Raw genomic sequence first — 24,593 nt, 5'->3', positions numbered from 1 at the left:
GATTTGGGATCCAGCAGAAAAATTGGAATTGGGGATATCAAACCCACCCCAAAAAAAGGGAATGTTCCATAAAGGTCCTGAAATTGGGATTTTTGGAGGGGGAAATTGGAGATTTCAGGAATTCTGCTTCAGTTTGGGTTTTTTTTTGGAAACAGTGGGATGGGGGATTTGGGATTTGGGGGGGTTTGGGTTTCTCTTCCCAGGGTTTGAGGGGATTTGGGATTTCTCTTCCTGAACAGAGAGATTTGGGATTTCCTTCCCAAAGTGAAGAGATTTGGGATTTTTCTCCCAAGATTTGTGGGAATTTGGGTTTTCTTTTCCCAAGCTGGGAGGGTTTTGGGATTTCCCCTCCAAAAGTGGGAGGGTTTTTGGGATTTCCCCTCACAAATTTAGGACAACTTCGGCCTTCCCATTTCACCCCAACCCCAAATGAAAATCAACAATTACACTTCATTTATTACAAAACAATTAAAAATATTACACAATTCCCGCAGTTCCCACCAATTCCCTAGGAAATATTTGGGGATTTGGGTCCCCCCCACAAAACAAAACCCCAAAAGGGTTTTTTTTTTATCCCACATAACCCAATTTGGGAGCCCCAAAACCCCTTTAAGGCAGCCAGGGGAGTGCAAACCCCATAAAAACCCTATTTACAACCAGGGGAAGGCACTTGGGGGGATCCCAAAGAGTGTGGGGGACATTTGGGGACATTTTGAGACATTTTGGGGTGGGGGGAGTCACACCAACAGCTGCCACCAGTCGCCCCCACCCTTGGCACTGGGGAGGGCTCAGAATGAGGAATTTTGGGTTTTTTCAACACAAAAAAAAGGCACAAAAGTCTTTGGATGGGTCGGGGGGGGGGTTTGGGGTGTTCCCCCTAAAAATGTCCCTTTTTTGGGGCGCTGGCTGTGGGGTCAGCCCCGGAGTTTGTCGTAGTCGCTCACCATCCGTTTGATGTGGAAGAGTTTGTTCCGGAGCGTTTTGGATTCCCGCTTCTTCTCCTGGTACTCCGGGCTCTGGGAACACGTTTGGGGACATTTAGGGGATGTTTGGGGACACCGGGGATGTCCTCAAAGAGGGGGGAGACCCCCCCCCAAAAAGTCCAGCCCCGAAAAACTCACCCGCTTCAGGTCCTTGAGGTGGTTGTACTCCTCGGCCAGGGCCTGCGGGGACAGCGGGGTCAGGGACAGGGACAGGGGGACAGGGGGACAGGGACAGAGGGACAGGGGGACAGGGACAGGGGGACAGGGGGACAGGGGGACAGGGGGAGAGGGGGACAGGGACAGGACAGTGGGGTGGAACAGGGGGAGAAATAAGGGGAGGGAAAAAGGGGTCACAAAGAAGGAAAAAGGGGTGAAAAGGGGTGAAAAAGGGGTGAAAAGGGGGCAAAAAGGGTGAAAAAGGGGCAGAAAGGGGTGAAAAGGAGGTGACAAAGGGGCAGAAGGGGGTGGCAAAGGGGTGGCCAAGGGGCAGAAGGGGCACTCGGGGTGGCGGGGCACACCTGGTACTGGGCGCTGTCCTCGGGCACCTGGTCCAGCTGTGCTGCCAGCTGTGCCAGCCGCTCGTTGACCCCGTCCATGTGGGCGCAGAGCTCCTTGTAGCGCCGCAGCTCCGCCCCGAAATCCGCCTTGTAGCGCTGGCGGTCGCTTGGTGACCCGATCGGGGGGTACAGCCTGCGGGGACACCCCCGGGGACATCAGGGACATTGGGGACATCACTGGGGACACTAGGGACATCGAGTATGGGATTTGGGACATGGGGACGTTTGGGTATGGCAGGCGCCCGGGGAGCCGATCATGGGGTACAGCCTGCGGGGACACGGGGGACATGGGGACAGTGGGGACATTGAATATGGGACATGGGGACACTGGGGACACTGGGGACATTGGGACATGGGGACACTGGGGACACTGGGTATGGGATATGGGACACTGGGGACACTGAATATGGGACATGGGGACACTGGGGACACTGGGAATGGGACATGGGGACATTGGGGACATTGAAAATGGAACATGGGGACACTGGGGACACTGAATATGGGACATGGGGACATTGGGACACTGGGGACATTGAAAATGGGACATGGGGACAGTGGGACACTGGGGACATTGAAAATGGACATGGGGACACTGGGCGTGGCGCTATCGGATACGGAACACGGGGACATGGGGCACGGGCACACCGGAGTCCCGCTGTCCCCGAGCGTCACCTGTGCCACTGCTCGCTATCGCGCTCGTCACCGGACTCGGCGGCCGTGGTGGGCTCGGTGTCGTACTGGGAGCACTGGGAGCACTGGGAGCCTTCGCGCTCGGGCTGGCGCCGGCCCCGGCGGCGCCCGCGGCGGGCGGGGGGCTTGGGGTGGGGAGGGGCAGCATCCTGCTCCTCCTCCGGGGGCGAGGGGGGGTCCTGGGGAGGGTCACTGCCGGGACACGGCGACATCGGACACGGGGACACGGCCCTGGGGGGGTCTCCCCTTTCCTGGCCCCTCAGACCCTTCCCCACCCTCTCCCGACCACCCCCCTTATTTCCCGACACCCCCCGTCCTTTTCCCATCCCCTCCCCATATTTCCCGACCTTTCCCGACCCCTCCCACATTCCCCACCCCTTTCCTGCCCCTTCCCACTTTTTCCACTCCTTTCCTGACCCCTCCCCAAATTTCCCGACTCCCTCATCCTTTTCCTGACCCCTGCTCTCATTTCCCTCCCTCTTTTGCCCCTTCCCCACTTTTTCTACCCCTTTCCCTCCCCTTCCCCAATTTCCCACCCTTTTCCTCCCTTTTATCTCCCTTCCCCACCCCTCTTCCCGACCCCTCCCCACATTCCCCACCCCTTTCCCCCCTTCCCCTCCCCCTGCCGCCCCCTCCCCACCTTTTCCAGCCCTTTTGGGGGGGGTCGCTGTACGAGGGGGGGCTGTAGGGTGGGGCCGGCCCGGGGGTCTCGCCCTTCTCCGAGTACGCGACCGTGGCGGCCTCGTCCGGAACGCTCGTCCCGCCCGACACGTTCTTCACCTGGAGAATGGGTTGGGATTTGGATTTCGGGAGGAAAAACTCAGCTGGGATAAAGGAGAAATCGGCAAGAAACGCCCCGAGAAAATTCCCTGAGAATTGCACCGAAATTCCCGGAGAAATCCCTGAAAATTCCCTGAGAATTGTACCGAAATTCCCGGAGAAGTCCCTGAAAGTTCCCTGAGAATTGCCCAAGAAATCCCAGAAAATTCCCTGGAAATCCACCAAGAAATCCCCTAGAATTCCCTGAAAAATCCGACAGAAAATCCACGGGAAGCAGAGGTTGTTGTCCCACCTGGAGTCCCCCAAATCCTCCAGGCACATCCCCAAAAATCCCAAAACCCAGAAACCCCAAAAATTCCAAAAACCCCCAAAACCAAAACCCACCAAAAAAAAAAAAAAAAAAAAAAAACAAAAACAAAAAAAAAACCAACCAAAAAAAAAAAAACCCCAAACCCTTGAAACCCCCTAAAAAAAAAACCAAAAAAAACCCCAGAAACCCCAAAAAACCCAAAAACCCAAAAGCCCCAAAAGCCCCAAACCCCTGTGGAGAGACTGCGACAAAGGGACAAAGGGACAAAGGGACAGAGCTCGGGGTTGGTGACACCCTCAGGGTGGCACCCAAAAGGTTCGGGGTGGCCCCGAGAGGGACAAGGGACATCCGGCTGTCCCCTGTCCCCTTCCGTCCGGCCCTTTGTGGGTTGTTTGCGCCGGACGCCGGTCCCCGCCGGCTTGGTGGCCTTGGGGACATCCGGCCGGACACGCCACTTCCTCCCCCGTCCCCTCCCGGGGGCCGCCAGGTGTGTCCCCAAGCCGTGGTGGCACCTGGGGACTCCGATGTCCCCAAAAGGGGGTGACACCCCGAAAAAGCGCGGGGGAGGTGGCAGGCGGGGGTGGCATCTGCGGGTGGCACCTGGGGGTGGCAGCGTGTCCCCAAAAGGGACAGGAAGTGTTCGGCCAGGGAGGGGCCTGGAGCAAATAAACCCGAAGGAACCCAAACAAACAGGGCGAGAGCACAATGGGAAATAAAATAAACCAGATTAAATCACCAAAAAAATCAAATCAAATGAAAAGCGACGCAGGGAGCGCGGCCCCAGGGAAAACGGGATGGGAGTGGTGGCACGGGGACACAGGGGACAGGGGTGGGGACACAGGGGACAGGGGTGGGGACAGGAACAGGGATGAGGACGGGGATGGGGACAGGAATGGGGACAGGGATGGGGACACAGGGGACAGGAACAGGAATGGGGACACAGGGGACAGAGATGGAGACACAGGGGACAGGAATGAGGACATAGGGGACAGGGCTGGGGACAGGAGACATGAATGGGGGCAGGGATGGTGACACGGGACAGGGACAGGGCTGTCCCTAAAGCCACTGTCCCAAGCCTTCCCGCGGGAACGCTGTGACATTCCCACCCCGCCCCCAGCGCGCGCCGGGCCAGCCCAGCAGGTGACACAAGCCTGGGATGTCCCCAAGGTCCCCGTCCAGGTGCCACCACTCCGGCTTTTCCCGGTGCCACCTCCTGGTTAATCATTGGCCAGACCGAAACCGCACGCGGTGTCCCCGCGGTGTCACCCGGCAGTGTCCCCAAGCCCTCTTGGAGTCCCCAAACTCCCCCCCGAAGCCCCCAAAATGCCCCCTGAAATCTCCAGATCCCCTAAATCCACTCCCGGTGCCCCCCAATCCCCCAAACCCCTCCCTTTGCACCCATCCCAAACTTGGGGATTTCCAACCCCGCTGGAAAAGGGGCGGGAAGCATCCCCTGGACCCCATTCCCCACATTCCCCAAACCCCCCAAAATCCCCCAAATCCCCAAAATCTCACCCACTCCTCCACGTCGGGCCCCTCGTGGCCGGCCGGGGGGCGATCCCAATAAATGTTGTGTTTTCCGTACTTCCAGATCTTGCTGCGGGTTTTGTGTGCGAAGAGGCAGATGAGGCACAGCAGCAGCACCATCAGGAAACCGCAGGCGATGGCCACGGCCTGGGAATGCGGGATTCGGGAATTCCGGGAATTTGGGAATTCTGGCGCTGCCGCTCTCAGCCTCTCAGCCCTCTCAGCCCGGGAATCCCCGCGTGGGGGATGAGCCCGATCCCAGAGATTCTCTCTGTCCTCCCCAAATGCCAAACCTTCCCAGACCCCAAACCTTCCTGATTCCCAAACCCCAAACCTTCCCAAATCCCAAACCTTTCCCTGTCCTCCCCAAATCTCTAATTCGGGATTTGAGAAGTATTGGGATTCAGAAAGGACGGGAAATGTTTGGGATTTGGGAAGGTTTGGGATTCAGTAAGGTTTGGGATTTAGGAAGGTTTGGGATTCAGTAAGGTTTGGGATTTAGGAAGGTTTGGGATTCGGGAAGGTTTGGGATTTAGGAAGGTTTGGGATTTGGGAAGACCATGGAAAATTTTGGGGTTTGGGAAGGATGGGCAGGATCTGGGGGCTCCCGGAGCCAGCCCCGGGCCCCCATCCCGAGCCGGCCCCATCCCCGTTCCGGCCCCATCCCGAGCCGGTCCCGGGCGGCCCCAGGCGCTCCCGGTCCCACCGGCCGGGCTGGAAGCGCCGCATTCCAGTTCCAGCCCCGGCGGAGGGAGCGGCCCCGGCGGGCCCGGCCAGGGACGGGACCGGGACCGGGACCGGGACCGGGACCGGGACCGGGACCAGGATCAGGACCGGGACCAAAACCGGGACCTGGACCGAGACCGGGACCGGGACCTGGACCTGAACTGAGACCGGGACCGGGTTCTGGATCGGGATCAGGACCGGGATCGGGACCAGAACCGGGACCAGGGCCGGGATCCCGGGAATGATTTGGGATCGCTGCAGTTTGGGGCTGGCGCGGGGAAGAGCCGGGGGGGGGGGAGGGGGTGGGGTGGTGAGTGAGGGGGCGGGGCTGATTCCTGAATCCCAAATTTTCCTGTCCTACCCAAATTCCAAACCCCAAACCTTCCCCAAACCCCAAAGTTTTCCCCTCCAGTAGTCCCCATCCCCTGTCCCCCCACAGTAGTCTCCGTGCCGCGGTTGTCCCCTGTTCCCTCCCAGTAGTCCCCGTCCCCTCCAGTGGTCCCCATCCCCTCCCGGTAGTCCCCGTCCCCCCCGCCGGTGGCCCCGGTGCCCGGTGGTCCTGGTGCCCGGTGGCCGCGGTGCCCGGTGGCCGCGGTGCCCGGTGGCCCCGGTGCCCAGTGACCCCGGTGCCCGGTGGCCGCGGTGCCCGGTGGTCCCGGTGCCCGGTGGCCGTGGTGCCCGGTGGTCCCGGTGCCCGGTGGCCACAGTGCCCGGTGCCCCGCTCACCTCCTGCGGGTCCACGGTGCAGTAGTGGTACAGGTACTGGTTGAGCACGGCGCCGCCGGCGTACACCTGGTTGCACATGGCCAGCAGCGGGCTGTAGTAGTAGCCACCACTCATCTGCGCCTGCGGGTTGACCCCCACCACGTAGACGATGCTGGCCACCAACATGAGCAGAGCCAGCACGGCGCACACCACGATGACCGCCAGGTAAAAACGGCGCGACCGCGAACCGCTGGACTTGCTCAGGCTGGCCACCAAGAGCCCCAGCTGGGCCAGGAAGCAGAGCACGGCCATGGCGATCATGAAGCCGTTGGCCGCCCGCGGGTTGGTGACGCCGCCGTAGTAGCCGCCGTAGCCGTAGCCGTAGTTGACCCCGCTGCCGTAGTAGCCCGAGCCGTAGTAGCCGCCCGGGCCGCTGCCCAGCACGCCGCCGTAGCCGTAGCCGTAGCCGTAGTCCCAGGCCAGCGTGGAGGCCACGCAGGCGAACACGGCCACGCAGAGCAGCAGCACTGCGGCCTCCAGCACCCGCACGAGCCCCGGCGGCGACCACCACCGGTAGAAATGCTGCGGGGCGTCCTCCACGTAGTAGGAGCCCGGCGGCGGCGAGCGGGCCCCGAAATCGTAGCCGTAGTCGCCCGCGGGCGGCCCGTAGGAGGTGAGCGGGGGTGGCCCGTAGCCGCTGGCGGGGCTGTCGTAGGGTTTCTTGGTGAACATCCCTGCAGGGGACAAGGGGACAAAGCCACTCGCGGACGGGTCTGTCACCTGCGGAGGGTGGCAAGGGAAGGACTTTGGTCCCTTTGTCACCGTCGCCACCCAGCCGGAGTTACCGCGGGAAACTGAGGCAGGGAGTCGCCACCCAGAGTCGGAGTCACCAAAAAAGCTCGGAGAGCCCACAAAAACAAACAAACAAACAAACAAACAGAAAACCCTGGGAAACTTCCCACAAAAGAACCCTGGAGACCCCTCGCAAAAAAAACCATGGAGACCCCACAAAAAGATCTTGGAGCTCCCACAAAAAGATCTTGGAGACCCCACAAAAAAATCTTGGAGACCCCACAAAAAAAACCCCTTTGGAGACCCCACCAAAAAACCCCCTTTGGAGACCCCCACAAAAAAACCTTGGAGACCCCCACAAAAAAACCCCTTTGGAGACCCCACCAAAAAACCCTTGGAGATCCCACAAAAAACACCTGGAAACATCCCCCAAAAATGTCTCGGAGACCCCCCCAAAAAAGCCTTGGATCATGCCCATAAAAAACCTTGGAGACCCCAGGAACAAATCCGGAGACCCTCCGCTCCCCCCAAAAAAAACCCCTGGAGACCCCCCCCAACAAAATCCTTGGAGACGCCCCAGAAGTTCCATGGGTAAACTGAGGCACAGAGTCGCCGTGGGTTTACGTGGGTAAACTGAGGCACGGTGAGTCACCAGCCGGTGCCACCCCAGCCACGCCGGACTCTCGGTGTCACCTCCCTGTCCCCACAGCCCGGAGGTGGCAGGGAATTAATCGGGATTTTTGGAATTCCCGAATGGGAAGCGGCGGGGGGTTGGGGGGGGGGGGGGCCGAGCTGATCCCGGATTAAAAATCGAAATAATCGCAATAAAAGTCAAAATAATTCCAAACCACGACAATTCCGGAGGTCACGTGAGGCAGAGCCGCGAGGAAAATTTGGGGGGGTCTTAAAATCAGCCAAATGAACGTGGGGACGCCCCGCGGGACATGCAGAGACCCCAAAAAAACCCCAGAGCCCCGCGGGAAAGGCGAATTCCTGCGGAAAAGCCAAATCGGGCTCCCGCTCCGGTAGTACCGGGCTCGGGGGGAGTTCTGGGGGTGCCCAAGGGTCCCGGTTCCCGATGCCGTCGATCCGCAATGCCCCGGTCCCGGTTGGATCCCCCGGTTTGACCCCACCGGGGACCCCCGGGACGCCACCGTGACCCGCAGCGGCGACCGGAGCCGGCGGGGACGGGACCGGGGGCTCGGGGGTCCCGGCCCGCTGTGGGGACACGGGAGGAGCCGCGGGGCCGGTTCCGGTACCGGGGTGAGCACGGAGGGGATTTCGGCGGTGACGGGGAGCCCGGTACCGGTACGGAGCCGGTATTCCGGTACCGCTCTGGAATCCCGTGGCCGGTACCGCTGCGGACCCGGTGGGGACCCGGTACCGCTTTGGATCTGGTGGCGGGGACCCGGGTGCCGGTGAGGAGCCGGTACCGCTCTGGAGCCCCGTGGCCGGTTCCGGTGCGGCCCGCGGTACCGGAGAGAAGCCCGGCGGGGCCCCCGGTGTCTCGGGGAAGGACGAACCCCCCCGTTCCCAGCGGGGAGCGGAGACCCCCGGCGCTCCCTCCCGTTCCGGTACCGCCCTCTCCCCGCGCTGCCGGTGCCGGTGCCGGTACCGGGAGTCGCCGGTACCGCGGAGCCGCTCACCTGCCGCCTCCTCCGCCGCTTTGTTCACCTTAAAATGGCAGCCGGGAGCGGCGGAGGCGGCGGCGGCGGCGGCGGCGCTGCGGGACCGGCCCCGGGTCCCGCCCCCGGGGAGGGCGGGGGGGAAGCACCGGGCACGGAGGGGTTAAAAAAGGGGGAGGGGCAGCACCGGGAGGAGCCCCCGGGGGAGGTTGAGGGGAGGGGGTGAAATTGGGGGGAAAAGGGGAAATTTGGGACAGGGGCGTCCCCAGAGGACGGGGGGCAGCTCCGGGTTGGGTCGGACCGACCCTGGAGGGGACACAGACGCCCCGGTGTCACCGTGCCTCAGTTTCCCCCACGCGCCGGTCCCTCCCGGGTGGCGCCGCGAAGCCACCGCGTCCCTCGGGGTGTCACCTCCAGCGCCGCCACCGCGTGCTTATCACCCCCGGTTTGGGCTGGGAAACAGCCACGGGTGACGCTCAGGGACCCCGTGTCCCCTCCTGTCCCCCTGCCAGCCCTTGGGGACGATGGCCGCTGTCCCCTCCCCGCCACCGCCCTTACCTGCCCGTCGCATGGGGAGGGGACAAACGCGACCCCCGGGCATAGCGCGATGTCCCCCGGCTGCTCCCCGGTGCCACCAGTGCCACCAGTGGTGCCACCAGCGGTGCCACCAGCGGTGCCACTAGCAGCGCCACCGCCGCCAGGCACCGCGCGTTAATCATTGACAGCCTCAGTTTCCCCCGATTGTCGCACGGGGCCACCACGGGGCCACCACCTCCCCACCCCCCTGAGTGTCCCCAACACTTCTGGGTCAGGGGTCCCCCAAAATCCGCCCCAAAACCTTAAAAATCCTCTTAAATACGCCCCAAAACCTCAAAAATCCCCTAAAATCCTCCCCAACACCCAAAAATCCCTACAAAACCGCCCCAAAATTGCCCCCAAACCACCCTAAAATGCCCCAAATCCCCCCAAAGCCCCCAAAATCCCCCCAGACCCTCCAGGCCGAGCAGAGAGTGACACGTCCAGTTCAGGCTCCTTTAATTTGCGCCTCAGCCCCCCCCAAAATCCCCCAAAAAACTCAAAATTCCTGCAAATCTCCCCCCCCCCAACACCGCGGGTGGAACAGAACCGGACCCGGGGGGGGGTCCAGGGCTGTGGGGAGGGGTCCTGACCCACCCCGGGGGTGGGGGATGGGCTCAGTATTGCATCCAGGGGTGCCCCCCCCCCGCCAGACCCCCCCACCCCTATTTTCCAGCTGGGGGAAACTGAGGCACAGAGAGGTGACGTCCCCAAGGTCACTTTGGGGGTGGAGCCAGGAATGGAGAAACCCTCCCTCCCCAAAAAATACACCCCCACCCCCATTTTGGGGGTCACCACGGGGGTCTCTCCTTCCCCCGACCCCCCTCCGACCCCCCCCACCCTGTCCCCAAATTTTAGACCCACCCCCCCAAAACCGCTCAGGGCTTCTGGATTGTCCCCCCTGTCCCCTCCCCTCTCCCAGCCCCCCCCCTAAAAAAGCTCAGCTCGGCTCCCATTGTTTGGGGGGTCCCGGGGGGGTTCCCGGGGGGGTCCGAGGGGATTTTGGGGGGCCCTGGGGGGGTTTTGGGGGCCCCAGCACAGTGAACGCAGGAGGTTTTTATACGGAGCTTTCCAGAACAAAGCTACGGGCACGGCCACACGATGGCCAGAGATAAACACGGGGCCCCCCCGCACCCCAAAACCGGGGGGCACAAAGGGCTCTGTGACCCCTCCCGCACCCCAAAACCGGGGGGCACAAAGGGCTCTGTGACCCCTCCCGCACCCCAAAACCGGGGGGCACAAAGGGCTCTGTGACCCCTCCCGCACCCCAAAACCGCCCTCACAGGGTGGGGGGACACAAAGGGGTCTGGGGGTGTCCCCAGCCTCCCCCCCCACCCCGTTATGCACAGCCCAAAGCTGGGGGGGATGACAGAGGGGACATTGGGGTGTCCCCACACTGGGGTGTCCCCACCCCCCCCGTCCCGTGACCTGGCAGAGGTGGCACAGAGGGACCCCCGTGTCCCCCCTCACCACCAGCCGCTGTCCCAGGTGACAGAAGGGGACACGGGGGTGACCCCAGCGCCCCTCGGCCGCTGCCCGAGGTGACACGAGGGGACAAACGGTGACCCCCGGTGACACCGGAGCCGCGCCGCCGCCCCTCAGCCGCTGTCCGAGGCGGGCCGGGGGCTGCCGGGGGCGGCGCGGGGGTCGCGGCTGGGGCTGCAGGGGGCGGTGGCCGCGCTCGGCCGCGGCGTCCCCGATGTCCCCGATGTCCCCGGTGTGCCCGGTGTGCCCGGTGTGCCCGGTGGCCGCGGTGTCTGTGACAGTCCCGCTGTCCCCGGTGTGCCCGGTGTCCCCGGTGTGCCCGCTGTCCCCGCCGTCCCCGGTGGCCGCGGCTGGCCCAGGGCCTGGCTCACCAGCCCGGGCAGGGCCAGCAGGCGCAGCCCCAGCGCCTCCAGCTGCGCCTCCAGGGCCCCCAGGCGCTTCTCCAGCTCCTCGTGGCGCTCCTGCAGCTCCGCCAGCAGCTCCGACATCAGCGCCTGCGTCTGCTCGGGGAGACACCGACCCCAAAAACCGGAACGGGGGCTGGGTCAGGGATGGACCCAGAACCAGAAGAGCGGGGTGGGGGTCAGGGATGGACCCAGAACCAGAACAGCGGGGTTGGGGTCAGGGATGGACCCAGAACCCCACAACAGTGGGGCTGGGGTCAGGCACGGTCCAGGGGGATTCAGGGCAGGTGTGGCCCCACAAACCTGGGGGGTTTCAGGGCAGGTGTGACCCCACAGATCCGGGGGTTCAGGGCAGGTGTGACCCCACAGATCCATCCCCTCACCTTGGCCAGGTCAACCAGGGTGTTGGCCTGGTCGCTGAGCTTGCGCTGCTCCATCTTCACACTCCTGAGCCTGCAGGGACAGCAGCGGCCTTGGGGACACCCCGGAGTGCTGTCACCTCCCCCGGAGTGCTGTCACCCCCCCTGGAGCGCTGTCACCCCCTCTGTCACCTCTGTCACCCCCAGGAGTGCTGTCACCCCTGTCACCCTGTCACCCCTGTCACCCCTGTCACCCCCAGGAGTGCTGTCACCCCTGTCACCCCTGTCACCTCTGTCACCCCCATGCAGCCCCTCCCCCAGAGCAGCCCCCGGGGGGGTCACCGCAGGTTTTGGGGTGCCCCCCCATACCCTGCAGAGCTGGGGGGGAGGGGAGGGGACACTTACTTCTGAGCCCTGCAGGGTGGCACAAGGGACACAAAACAAAGGGTTAATTCTGAGGGGACAGCGCAGCAGTGTCACCGCCCCCACCCCGAAGGGACCCCAAAGGGGACCCCGAAGGGACCCCAAAGGAGACCCAAAAGGGAGCCTGAAAGGGACCCCAGAAGGGACACCCCTGTCCCAGCCAGGACACTCCCGGTAACCCCCACACCCCACCCCGGAGATGGGGGGCCCGGGGGTCACCCCACAGGTCTGGTGTCCCCAGCAGGGGGCAGGGACAGGGACAGGGACAGGGATGAGGGCAGGGATGGGACAGGGACGGGGATGGGGGACAGCAGAGTTGGAGGACAGGGACAGGGGATGGGGACAAAGAGAGAGGAGAGGGGACAAGAACAGTGGGAATGGGGGGCAGGGAATGAGGAATGGGGACAAGAAATGGGGACAAGGCTGGGGGACAAGAATGGGGACAGGAACAGGACAGGGGACAAGAGACAAGAATGGGGACAGGAACAGGACAGAGGACAAGGGACAAGAATGGGGACAGGAACAGGACAGAGGACAAGCCAGGCGAGCAGGACAGTTGGAATGGAGGACAGGAGACAAAGAACAGTGACAAGACCAGGGGACAAGAGACCAGAGCCAGGTGACAACCCCCGGGGCCTGCCCGTCACCCACCCGGGAGGGGACACTTTGGGGACATGGGGGTGACAAGGAAGCAGGAAAAGCGATGGCACTTACTGATGGATGGCTTGGAGGAACTTACGCTGGTGGGTCCGAACTTTGGCGTGGTCGATCTTCTTCACCAGCTTGGTGTGCTTGTAGATGAGCCACGTTTCCCTGAGCACGTTGGCAGCAGCGTTCTTCACCTGCAGCCCCAAATCCCGGGAATCACCCATGGAAGGACTTCACAATAGGATTTTTCCTGGTTTTTCCCATTTTCCCCTGGTTTTTGTGGGTTTTTCCTCTTTTTTCCAGGTTTTAATGGGAATTTTCCCAGTTTCAAATAGGGGTTTTCCTGGTTTTAATAGCATTTTCCACAGTATAATCAGTTTTTCCCATATTTAATGGGGTTTTCCCATTTTTTCCTGGTTTTCGTGTGTTTTTTCCCAGTGTTAATGGGATTTGCCCCAATTTTGATGTATTTCTCCCAGTTTTCATGGGGGTTTTCCCATTTTAATGGCGTTCAATGGATTCCAACCCCCCCCCCCCCCCAAGTTTAATGGTTTTCCCCCATTTTTAACGGGATTTTCCCCATTTTTTGGGAGGAGCCTGGCGGTCTCACCCGCTTGGTGAGCTGCGTGTCCATCATGAAGTTGTGGACGTGTTTTTCGGCTTTGGTCAGTTCCAGCTTCCGGGCCACCACGGCCACCACCAGGGCAGTGCAGCCGGCGCCCTGCGGGGACAGCGGGGACAGAGGGGACAGAGGGGACAGCATTTTCACTGGCGTTTTGGGATCAATTTGGGGTTAAAAAATTAAATTAAAAGCCTCAGTGAGACCCCAAATTCCCAGGTCGCCTCTCGGTCCAGAGCTCAGGACAATCCCCAGGTGGGAAATCTCCTCGCTGTGTCCCCAAGGTGTCCCTGCCATGTCCCCTGGTGGTGTCCCCATGTCCTCTGGCTGTCCCCTGTCAGTGTCCCCATGTCCCCTGGCTGTCCACCGTCAGTGTCCCCATCTCCCCTGGCTGTCGTCTGGCTGTCCCCTGGCAGTGTCCCCATGTCCCCTGGCTGTCCCGTGGCAGTGTCCCCATCTCCCCTGGCTGTCCCCTGTCAGTGTCCCCGTGTCCCCTGGCTGTCCCCATGTCCCTCACCATGATGCCGGTGAGCAGGCACACGCCCTTGCCGCAGTAGGTGTGTGGCACCATGTCCCCGTAGCCAATGGACAGGAAGGTGATGGAGATCAGCCACATGGCCCCCAGGAAGCTGCTGGTCACCTCCTGCTTGTCGTGGTACCTGCGGGGTGGTGGCACCGCTGGCACCGCTGGCACTGCTGGCACCGCTGGTGCCACCAGCTCAGCTGGCACCATGGTCATCATATCCACCCCTCCCCGTGTGCTCATCGTGGTGGATTTGTGGCGTTGTCCCCAACCCGGCATTGGGGACACCATGGGGACATCCCATGGCCAGGCCGTGTCCCCCAGGGACAATGAGGGCACAGCGCAGAGGTGGCACCGCTGTCCCCAGAAGCGCAGGACAGCGATGTCACCACGCGGCCCCAAGGGCCACCGCGGTGGGGACAGAGGGGAATACTGTGAGATTCCGATGTCACAAACACGGTGGTGCCACCACCCCTCTGCCCTCGAGGGTGGGGACAAGCCCAGCCGGGGGACACGGAGCAGCGGCCAAGCGGGACAGGGGGACACGGGGACATGCGGGGAAAATGGGGGGGATTGGGGAAAATGGGATTGGGAAAGGGAAATGGGATTGGGAAAGGGAAATGGGATTGGGAAAGGGAAATGGGATTGGGGAAAGGGAAACGGGATTGGGGAAAGGGACAGAGGAACAAGCCGAGATGGGGGTGTGGGGTGTCAAGTGTCAGGAATTTAGGATTGCTGCTTCCCAACCCGGTCTGGGCTTGGAACCTCACCCGGCACCGAGGGACATGGCAGGGACAGGGTGGGGACAGCACAGTGACAATTCCTGGGACCTGCATTCCCAAGGAACACCTGGCACTCCCCGCCCAGGAACCCCAAAACGTGCAGGCACAGGAGGGGAAACGCAAAAATCGGATCCCAGGAGGAAAAAACCCCTTTGGACACTGCCAGCTCCTTTTGGGGCCCACTGAAAGTCCCCCCAAAGCCAGCACGGATGTCCCCAAGGCAGGTGACAGCGGGGAGGGGACAGGGAGCGGCTGCTGAGGTTCCAAGGGGAAAAGGGCTCCCGGCCCCTTTCCGCACCCCGCAGCCCCCCCAGCCACAGCCAATCTTAAATTTGGGGATTTTGGGGAGCAGAAGCCCGGGGCGAGGGACGGTCCCTGCGGCCACTCGGGACGGTCCCCACGGTCGCTCGGGACAGTCCCCGCGGTCACTCACAGTTTGTCCCTGCAAGCAGCAGAGCGGGCAGGGAGGGAAAACAACAGCGGTTAATGCGCGACCCCGGGGTGCTGGGGGGGCTCGGGGCCAGCAGGGGCGGGGACAGCCCGGACACACCTCGGGGACAGCCCAGACACACCGCGGGGACAGCCCGGACACACCGCGGGGATATCCCGGACACCAAAACCGTGGCCTTTGTGTCCCCCCTCAGAACCCCCTCTGAAATCCCAATAACCCCAAAACGTGACCACCCCACACCCCAAAAACAGTGGCCATTGTGTCTCCCCTCAGAACCCCAAGTACGGGACCACCCCACCCCCAAAACCCACATCCCTCCCCATCCCCGTCCCCGCCACCGCTCACCGCTCGCAGACGCGCACGGTCCAGGCGGCGATGATCCACGAGGAGATGCTGAAGACCAGCAGCACCGTGCCGGGGCAGATGGTCATGAGCGTCTTCATGACGAAGCGCGTGTTGAAGTTGATCTTGTTGAGCGCGCCGATGCTGCGCGACGAGGCGTCGGTGAAGAGCTTGCTGTGCAGCAGCATGACGCGGCCCAGCAGGTAGAGCCGCAGGAACATGGGCACCGACAGCACGATGTCCACGTCGGCGTGGGCCACCGAGGCGGCGTAGGTGAAGGCCAGGCGCGCCGTCCAGGTGAACAGGTACTGCCCGGGGATGGGGTGGATGGCGCACACCAGCAGCTCCAGAACGATGAAGAAGACGCGCTCCGAGGTCATGGCGATGCGCCAGTCGTCGGCGCCGTTGTCCACCATGAACAGCTGAGGGGTGGTGGGAGGGTGGATGAGGGGGTTTGGGGGGATTTTGGGGGGTTTTGGGAGGGATTTTGTGAGGATTTGGGTCTTTTTTGAATGGGGTTTGGGGTAATTTGAGGGGAATTTTGGGTAATTTGAAGGTTTTCTTGGATAATTTCAGGTGGTTTTGGGGTAGTTGGAGGTTTTTTTGGGTAATTTGAGGGGGTTTTGGGTTAACTTGAGGGGGTTTTTGGGTAATTTGAGGGGTTTTTGGGTACTTTGAGGGGTTTTTTGGGTAATTTGAAGGGTTTTTTAGGTAATTTGAGGGGTTTGTTTTGGGCAATTTGAGGGGGGCTCACCTGGATCTCCCTGGCATGGTACATGACGATGAGCCCCAGCAGTATGAGGGTCGAGAGGCTGATAAGGCATTTCAGGGCGAACGAATACGACGACTCCTGCAGGGGCACGGAGGAGGCACCGTGAGCGTGGTGGGAGCCTGGAGCCCCCCAGCCCGGTACCGGGAACCCCCCCGGACCTTGGTGTAGACCCCCCAGGACAGCTCAGTCTCGGTGACCATCACCACAATGCCAAACATGCCGAAGATCAGCGCGTAGTCGCTGAGGCGCTTGCGCTTCTCGAAGAGCGCTCGCCGGTGGCCCAGCTTGTAGCCGATGTTCTGGTTCCGCCGCTCCTCGCTCGCCCCCGGGACCGGCGGGGCCGCGGCGGGGTCGGGCTCGGCCACCCCGGGCCGCTCCGGTCGGGACACCACCACGCGGGGACCGGGGCTGGAGCAGGGCCGCGGCGGCTGCGGGTCCCGGTGCGGCGGCTGCGGGGTGCGGGCGGCGCTCGGGGGCCCCCGGGGCCGCCTCACGCCCCCGTTGTAGCGACAGCTGCTCATGGCTCTGCTGGCGACAGCACCGGGCGATCCCGCATGGCTCGGCGGCGCGGGGGCGACCTGCGGGACAAGGGACACGCGGGGGACGCCCCGTCAGTGGGTGACCGGGGATGGGGACACGGGGGAAAACTGGCATCCCGCCCCGCCTCAGGGGGTGTTTCCCGGAACGGTGCGGGGGCCGCGACGGCTGTGGGGACGTGTCCTATCCGTGGGGACAGGTGCTGTCCACGGGGGACGTGTCCTGCCCCGGGGACGTGTCCTGCCCGTGGGGGACATGCCGTGACCACAGATCCGTGTCCCGCCCACGGCGGGGGACGCGTGGCGCTCGTGGGGGACGTGGCCGTGTCCTGCCCGCGGCGGGGACACACTGCGACCACAGGTAGGCGTCCTGCCCGCGGGGACATGTCCGTGCCCGCGCCCGTGTCCGTGGGGACGTGCCCGTGCCCGTGTCCTGCCCACGGAACCGTGTCCCGCCCCCTCCGCTGCGGACACGGCCGCCGGGACGCGTCCACCCGCCGCTCCCGGTGGCCGCTGTCCCCTGTCCCCTCTCCGGTCCGGAGCCGCGGCTGCGCGTCCCCGCCGCCCCCGAGCAGCCGAACGCGCCGTTCCCGGTACGGCCGCTCCCGGGGCTGCCGGGGGGGCTCCGCCGCCGCTCCCGCTGCCCCGGCGCGGCCCTGCCGTGCCCGGTACCTGCCGTGCCCGGGCCCTACCGGCCGGGCCGGGTCCCGCCGCCGCCGCAGCCCGAGCCGGTCCCGGGGGCGCGCGGCGGCGGCACCGGCGCGCCGGGGGCGGGGCCGGGGGCGTGGCCCGAGCATTTCCCGCGATCTGATTGGTCCGAGCAGCCCCCGCCCCCGCTGACCAGGACCGCGCCACGCCCTTGGCCACGCCCCCTTCTGTTGGCCACGCCCCCACAGCCCCCCCGCCCCCTCCAGGAGCCCCCCCCAGACCCCCCGACCCCCCCCAAAATCGCCCCCTCCCCTTCACAGCCCCCGGGACCCCCTCCCCAGCGTTCGGCCTCGCTGCACCCCAAAATTCACCACCAGTACAGACCCCCCCATGGCCCCCAGTTCACCCCAAACAACACCCAGTGCCCCCTAAACCATCCCCAGTGAACCCCAAACCTCCCCCAGTGCACCCAAAAGACCCCCAGTGCACCCCAAACCACCCCCAGACCCTCGGGGCACCCCCCACCCCCCCGCTGATCCCCCCGTACCTGCTGGGGCTCCCCGGGGCTGCCCGGGGGCGTCCCGGGGCCGTCAGGGGCAGCGGGGCCGGTCTGGGGGTCCCGGGGCCATCGGCTTTCCTCCACGCCTGGCCAGGGGACATGTGGCGTTAGGGGGTCCCCAAATCCCCCAGTGACAGGGCAGGGACCCCCAGAGCTGCCACAGCCCATGAGGGTCCTGCCCTGGCAGTGCCACCCCCGGGGGTCACCCTGTCCCCTGCACCGGCGAGCACCGGGCACGAGGGGCTGTGTCACACCAGTGTCCCCATGGCACGAGGGGCTGTGTCACACCAGTGTCCCCATGGCAGGAGGGGCTGTGTCACACCAGTGTCCCCATGGCACGAGGAGCACCCCACTGCACGGGTGTTCCATCGCACTAAAACCCTGCTGCACTCAGAGCTGCCCCATACAAAAAACCCCATTTCACGGTGGCCCTATTGCACCAAGAACCCCATAGCATGCGGGGCTGCGTCACAGAAAAACCCCATTGCATGTGGGGATGCCATAACGGGGGGGCTGCGTGACAGTACAACCCCATAGCGTGGCGGCTATGTGACACTAAAACCCCACAGCACGAGGGGCTGCACCGCAGGAAAACTCCATTGCATGAAGAGCTGCACCGCACAAAGAAACCCCATAAGACGAGGGGCTGTGTCGCACTAAAACCCATTGCACGAGGAGCCGCACTGCATGGAACAAACCCCAGAGCGCGAGGGGCCCTATTGCACCAAGAGCCCCATGGCACGGGTCACCGGGAGGGGTCACCGGGACGGGACAGCGGCTCCGGCCACCGGGAGGGGACAGCGGCTCCCGGGGCGGCGGGGCCGCGGGAACCCGGGCCGGTCCCCCGGGAGCCCCGAGCGGGGCCGGGCTCCAGCGGCAGCTGCTCCCGGTGTGCGGCCGGGCCTGGCTCCCCTCCAGGCCCGGATCGTTTTCTCTCCATTCTGCCAAATTTCTCGCAGGAAAATGGGCTCTGGTTTCTCTTTAATATTCGGCCTGGGGAGGGAAAAAGCCACAGCGGGCAGGGACGGAGGGGAAATGTTCCCCCCACCCTTCAGGGCCCTTCTGAGGCTGTGCCAGGTCCCAGAGCCCGCAAAAGGTTTTGGTCACTTCAGCCGGGGGTGGGTGAGGCCACCGCGGGCTGGGGACAGTGAATATTTCATGAAGCACCGCTCTGCGGTGGCTTCATTCCTTCTGATGGTGGCACAGAAGGGCCGGATCCATCTTCCCCCAACCCGAGCATCCCCAGGGATGGATCCCTGCATCCCAGGAAGGCTCCTGTCCCTGTCCCTTGGCCCTGTCCCCTGGCCCTGTCCCCAGGGGCATGCCCTGGCTGGTGGCTGCATGCCCAGGCCAATCCTGACTGTCCCCATTGTCCCCAAGGCGGGGATGGGGACATGCCAGGGCCACACTCACCGTGTGTCCTTGAGCCACGGCCACCAGTGTCCCTGCTCCGGGACGTGACAGGCATCAGGACACCCACGGGTGGCACTGCCACCCCCCACACGGGGACAACGGACCAAGGCGGAGCTGCAGATGCCACCCCGCTGGGACAGGACCCTCGGGTGGGGACAGCAAAAGGAACAGGAGCACCCCAAAAGAGACAGGGAGATCCTAAAAGGACAGGGACACCCCAAAAGGGACAGGGAGATCCTAAAAGGACAGGGACACCCCAAAAGGGACAGGGAGACACCAAAACAGTCAGAGAAACCCCAAAGGGGGCAGGCATATCCCAAAAGGGACAGGGAGATCCCAAAACGGTCAGGAAAACGCCTTAAGGGACAGGGGTATCCCAAAAAGGACACCTCCCAGCGCAGGGACACCCCAAGGCCGGGCTGCCCAGCGCCCCGGGGTGACAGTGGGGTGGCAGCGAGGTGACAAGGGGACCCTCCGCTCCCCCCGTGGCCCGGAGCGGCGGCGCTGCCTCGGCGCAACTGCAGGGGGGGGCGAGGGCGCGGTTAAAAATAGCTCCCGGGGTGATTTATTCCTTCCCCACTCCCTGATTCTTGCCCGGGCACCGCGCCGGGCGAGGCAGGAATCCGGTGGCACCGCGGGGACAGCGAGCAGCCCCCGCCGTGTGCAGGCTCGGGGTGCTCAGGGCTGCGGGAATCCCCCCCCCGGGGTCACCGGGGCTCCCCGCCGGTCGCCGCCGCGGCCCGGGGCTGGGCGGGGGGCACCGAGTGCGTCAGACCCCCCCCCGGCCGTGCCCAGGAATCCGCCGCGTGGCCCCGGTTCCCGCGGCCGCCGCCAAGTCCCGGCCATATGTCCCAGGCCGGGAGCAGCTGGCGGTGCCCGCGGGAGCCCCCGGCCCCCGCTGCCCACCCGCGGGCGAGGGGCGGGCCGGGGGCGGCACCGCCGCTGCCCCCCGCCGCCAGGGCAGGGCAGGGGCTCACTGTGCTTTGGGGGGGCACAGAACGGCCCAGAGGCAGCGGGACGAGGCCACGCGGCTCCCCAAAAAGCAGCGGGATGGCGCAGCCCAACCGTGCCACGGGGACACCGCCGGGGGTGGCAACACCCGCGACCCCCGGGTCCCCCCGTGTCGCCCCCGCGGCACGGCGGGGTGGGGGCAGAGGGGCAGCGCACGGCGCTGGGGGGGCTTCCCCCACGCAGGGTCGGGCTCGGTGGCACCCGTGTGTCCCCCACAGTGCGGGGGGTGGCACAGGAGGTGCGGGGACACGCGGGGACACCCGAAGGGAATCCCCGCTTGGTGCCGGGGTCTCCCCGAGCAAATCCCTCCGCAGAGCCCCGCCGGGACACCCGGGACCGCCACTGCATCCGGGGACACTGCCACAGCCCCGATGTCACCAGGGGTGGCACAGGCAGCCGTGATGCCCCCCGCGACACCCCCGACCCGAGGGGGGACCCCATCCCCATCCCGCCCGCCTCGGGAGGGGACGCGCGGCCGGGGGACACCGTACCTGCTTGGGGCCACGCGGGCTGTGGGGCTGCGCTGGGGGGTCCCGGGGGGTGCAGCGGGGGGGTCCGGGCTCCCCACGCCCCCCCCTTGGCCGCCACCGCGCCGGCGTCCCCAGACAAAGCCGCCACCGCGCCGGGCTCTCCCTGCGCCTCCCCCACGCGCTCGGCTCCGCCGAAAGGACAAAGCCGCTCCGCCTGGCTGCCCCCGCCGGGCCACCGCCGACCCCCGCCCGGGCCGCCCGCGGGGGTCGCCGCCGCCCCCGGCACCGCCATAAAGCCCTCGGCGAGCGGGGGTCCCCCAAAGCTCGCCCACGCCCTGGTGGAGCCCCTCGTCTCCAGCGCAAGGCGGGGATCCCCTCCGCTGAGGAGGGGTCCCCGAGGTGCCCACCCAGCGCAGGGTCCCCAGCGGCTGGCCAAGGTCACCGGGAAGGTCGTGAGGGGCGGGAAGGTCCCCGTGTGTCCCCGCGGTCCCCGCCCCGGCGGCTGCGCCCCGCACGTCGAAGCCACGAGGCCCACGCGGTGCCCGAACCCGCCCGGAGCCTCCGGTGTCCCCCCCCGGGCTCGGCAGCGGCCCCGGGGCCCGCCGCCTCCGGTGGCCGCAGGACGTGCCACCGCGGTGTCGCAGCCGCGTTTGTGGCACGGGGTCCCCCTGCTTTTGGTGGGCGCTGAGACGGGTGTCACCGCGCCGTGCCATCGCTGTCACTCCCCTGTGCCAGCAGGGCCACCCCCGCGGCTGGCGGCCAAAACCGGGGGAGCCCCGAGTGCCACCGAGCCCTCAGCCCTCCTCACGCCTTTGGTGACAGCAGCCACATTGTCCCCAAGGACGGGGACCCCCAAATCCCCTGACTCCATCAGCCGGGGGTGCCCCGAGCAGCCGAACCCCGCGGGGAGGGTGTCCCTGATGTCCCCACACCACAGACACCGCAGGGAAGGCGTCCCCAGTGCCCCTACACCACAAACCCCCCAGACAGGACATCCCCCCTGTCCCCACAACCGCACGGAGGGCGTCCCCACTGTCCCCACAGCCGTCCTCCCCCAAAGCAGGACATTCCCATTGTCCCCACACCCGCACGGAGGGCGTCCCCACTGTCCCCACACCCGCACGGAGGGTGTCCCCACTGACCCCACAGCCGTCCTCCCCCCAGACAGGACATCCCCACTATCCCCACACCCAAGGGAGGGCATCCCCGCTGTCCCCACACCCCACACCGGAGAACGCCACGCGCGGGATTCCCTCCGCTGCCACCCCGGGGTGTCCTCCCCGCTTCGCGGCCACCCCCGGGGTGTCCCCCTCGCCGCTGCCACCCCCTCGCCCGCTCACTTGCCACGGCCCCGTGCTACGGGGAGCGTCTGGGCGCGCCGGGGGGCGGCGGGGACATGTGCCGGGGCCGCGGGGGCGGCGGGCGCTGCCGGCTCTCGGCTCGGCGGAGCGACACTGGCGACAACGGCAGCGCGCGGGAGGAGGGGGGGACCGGGGGCTTCCCCGCCCCACGCCCCCGCGTCCCCTCCGGCGGGGCAGCGACCTTGAGGCCGCGGCGCTGGCGGTGGGTGGCAGCCCGCGATATTTTTAGCCGGGCACTGTCACTCCCTGCGCGTCCTCATTGTCACCGCCGGGGGCTCCTCCCGTGCCCCCCCTGCCCCAACGCCGCACCGGGGGAAGCTGAGCAGGCCCCGGACACTCCGGAGCCTCGGAACACCAGGAAACCTCCGGGGAAGCCCCCCCCGTGCTGCCCCCTCCCCTTCCCCAGCCCCCCCGGGGGCTTCCCGCGAGCGGGGGGATCCTCCCGAGCCGGGGGATTCCCGGGAATGCGGGAATTCCCGCGAGCCACGGGCTTCCCCAGCCCCGGCAGCCCCTCTGCAGCGGAGGGGGGGGTCCCCACCGTCGCGGACCCCCTCCCCCAAATTCACCCACCTGCCGCCAGCCCCCGGCCTCCGCTGCCCTCGGGCGCTGCCGCCGCTGACCATGGCCCGGCGGCGGCGACACGTGCGGCGCCGAGCCCGGGATCCCGGCGGGTTCCGGGGGCACAACCGGGGGCAGGGGGCGAGCCTGGACAAGGGCTCCGCGGTGCAGCCGAGCCCCTCCCGGCCGCGCCGTGCCTCGGTTTCCCCAGCGCGCAGGCGGCGGCCGCGGGGGCTGCGGGCGGCGATGCGGCGCCGTTGCGATGCCGCTCCACACGCGCAGCCGCGCGCACCCGCCCCGCCGCCTCCCGGGGCTTCCCGGGGCTTCCCGGGGCCTCCCGGTGCTTCCCGGGGCTTCCCGGGGCTTCCCGGGGCTTCCCGGAGTCTCCCGGCCGCCGCTGCGGATAATTCCAGCCGCCTGACGGACTCCCCTCCCCGCCCGCCGCCGCAGCCGCGGGGCCGGGGGCGATCGCCCACCCGCTGCCCCCCCTGCTCCCGGTGGGAACCCCCCGGTGACACCCTGGGACCCCCCCGGTGACACCGGGGCAGCCCCCGGGTGGGGCTTTGTCCCCCACAACGTCTCGGTGTCACCCCGCGGGTGGGGAGGGGGCGCGGGGTGACCCCCGGGGTGGGCGGGGGGAATTGGGGTGAGAATTGGGGTGGGTGAATTGGGGGGGTGGGAATTGGGGTGTGCAGGTGTGGTGTCCACGGGGGTGCGTGGCGTGGTGTGGTGTGAACCGGGGCGTGAACAGCGGGTGTGCAAGGTGTGTGTGCGAAGGAGGGGGTTCCTGTCCGTGTGTCCCTGCCCCTGTCCGTGTGTCCCTGCCCCTGTCCGTGTCCCTCTGTCCGGTCCCACTCCCGCAATCCCCGCTCGGTGCCGGGGGCGGGGACACTGGGGGGGGGGGGTGTCGTGCTGCAGAGGGCGGGGCCAGGTGGGGGGCGGGGCCTGGCCGGGAGGGGCGGGGCCTCGGGGATGCCCGGTGCGCGGGCGGGGGGATGTCGGATACCGGGGGGGGGGATGTCGGATACCGGGGGGGGGTTGTTGGATACCGGGGGGGGTGTCGGATACCGGGGGGGGATGTCGGATATCCTGGGGGACGCCCGGTGCGGGAACGGGGGGGATACCTCATATGGGGCGGGGGGATTCCCGGTTTGGGGGGATTCCCTGTTTGGGAGGGATTCCCGGTTTCGGGAGGATTCCCGGTTTCGGGAGGATTCCCGGTTTGGGGGGGAGGATGACCGGTTTTGGGGGGATTCCCGGTTTAGGAAGGATGCCCGGTTTTGGGGGGGATTCCCGGTTTGGGAGGGATTCCCGGTTTGGGAGGGATTCCCGGTTTCGGGAGGGATTCCCGGTTTCGGGAGGATTCCCGGTTTCGGGAGGATTCCCGGTTTGGGGGGGACGATGCCCGGTTTTGGGGGGATTCCCGGTGCCAGCCGATCCCGCATGACCGCCGCCCCCGCATGTCCCCTCCTCGTTGCCATGGCAATGTCCCATCTCTTCCCCCCACCCCAAAATGGTGGAAGAAGTGGGGAGGGGTGTCCCCGTGGGCGGACGGGCGAGGAATCCCCCCCTTCTCCGCCTTCTTGCGGCGGGGATCCCCCCCTGTCTCATCGGGACTGCAGGATTCCCCCAAATCCCATGGGAAATGGGGGAACCCCCGCTGGGGGATTCCCCCCGGCATGGAGGGGTTCCCCCAGATTCCCTAAAGCGGGGGGGGATCCCGGAAATGTTTTGGGGTCCCCTCAATTCCCCCCCCTGATTACATGGGGCGGATCTGGGGGGGTCCTGGATTTGGAACAGGATTGGGGAACAGGGAATGGGAATAGGATTGGGAATGGGGAACGGGAACGGGGAATGGGAACGGGATGGGGATGGGAAAAGGAAGGAAACTGGGAAGGGGAATTCCCGGGATGGGAACAGGGGGAACACACTCCTCATTCCAGGAGCAGAGGGAATGG

General features: G+C 65.6%; 2 protein-coding genes across 7 annotated transcripts; both read right to left on the bottom strand.

Annotated features, from left to right (window-relative positions):
- Positions 1–430: 430 nt before the first annotated feature.
- Positions 431–9,360, bottom strand: OCLN (occludin). 3 transcript variants are annotated; one of them, XM_041710928.2, is made up of 8 exons: positions 9,254–9,360; positions 6,300–7,012; positions 4,836–4,994; positions 2,871–3,010; positions 2,213–2,422; positions 1,502–1,673; positions 1,122–1,163; positions 431–1,016 (listed from the first exon to the last, which is right to left on the bottom strand). In XM_041710928.2, the coding sequence occupies exons 1-8, from the start codon at positions 9,294–9,296 to the stop codon at positions 915–917; spliced, it is 1,581 nt and encodes a 526-aa protein (XP_041566862.2). In that variant the 5' UTR covers positions 9,297–9,360; the 3' UTR covers positions 431–914. The 3 variants fall into 3 exon arrangements, with proteins under 3 accessions (XP_041566862.2, XP_041566863.2, XP_072775385.1); XM_041710929.2 differs by lacking the exon at positions 9,254–9,360 and adding an exon at positions 8,717–8,835; XM_072919284.1 differs by lacking the exon at positions 9,254–9,360 and having other exon boundaries at positions 6,300–7,549.
- A 353-nt stretch (positions 9,361–9,713) lies between these two features.
- On the bottom strand, positions 9,714–22,902 carry KCNN1 (potassium calcium-activated channel subfamily N member 1). 4 transcript variants are annotated; one of them, XM_072919285.1, is made up of 10 exons: positions 22,648–22,902; positions 17,811–17,908; positions 16,238–16,657; positions 16,062–16,157; positions 15,311–15,729; positions 13,727–13,868; positions 13,201–13,311; positions 12,657–12,784; positions 11,544–11,613; positions 9,714–11,256 (listed from the first exon to the last, which is right to left on the bottom strand). In XM_072919285.1, the coding sequence occupies exons 3-10, from the start codon at positions 16,598–16,600 to the stop codon at positions 10,870–10,872; spliced, it is 1,716 nt and encodes a 571-aa protein (XP_072775386.1). In that variant the 5' UTR covers positions 16,601–16,657; positions 17,811–17,908; positions 22,648–22,902; the 3' UTR covers positions 9,714–10,869. The 4 variants fall into 4 exon arrangements, with proteins under 4 accessions (XP_072775386.1, XP_072775387.1, XP_072775389.1 ...); XM_072919286.1 differs by lacking the exon at positions 22,648–22,902 and adding an exon at positions 22,057–22,307; XM_072919288.1 differs by lacking the exon at positions 17,811–17,908 and having other exon boundaries at positions 22,648–22,752.
- Positions 22,903–24,593: the final 1,691 nt, after the last annotated feature.

Source organism: Taeniopygia guttata, chromosome 28 (genome assembly GCF_048771995.1).
Source record: "Taeniopygia guttata chromosome 28, bTaeGut7.mat, whole genome shotgun sequence".
NCBI lineage: Eukaryota > Metazoa > Chordata > Aves > Passeriformes > Estrildidae > Taeniopygia > Taeniopygia guttata.
This window is presented reverse-complemented; position numbering and strand designations above follow the sequence as displayed.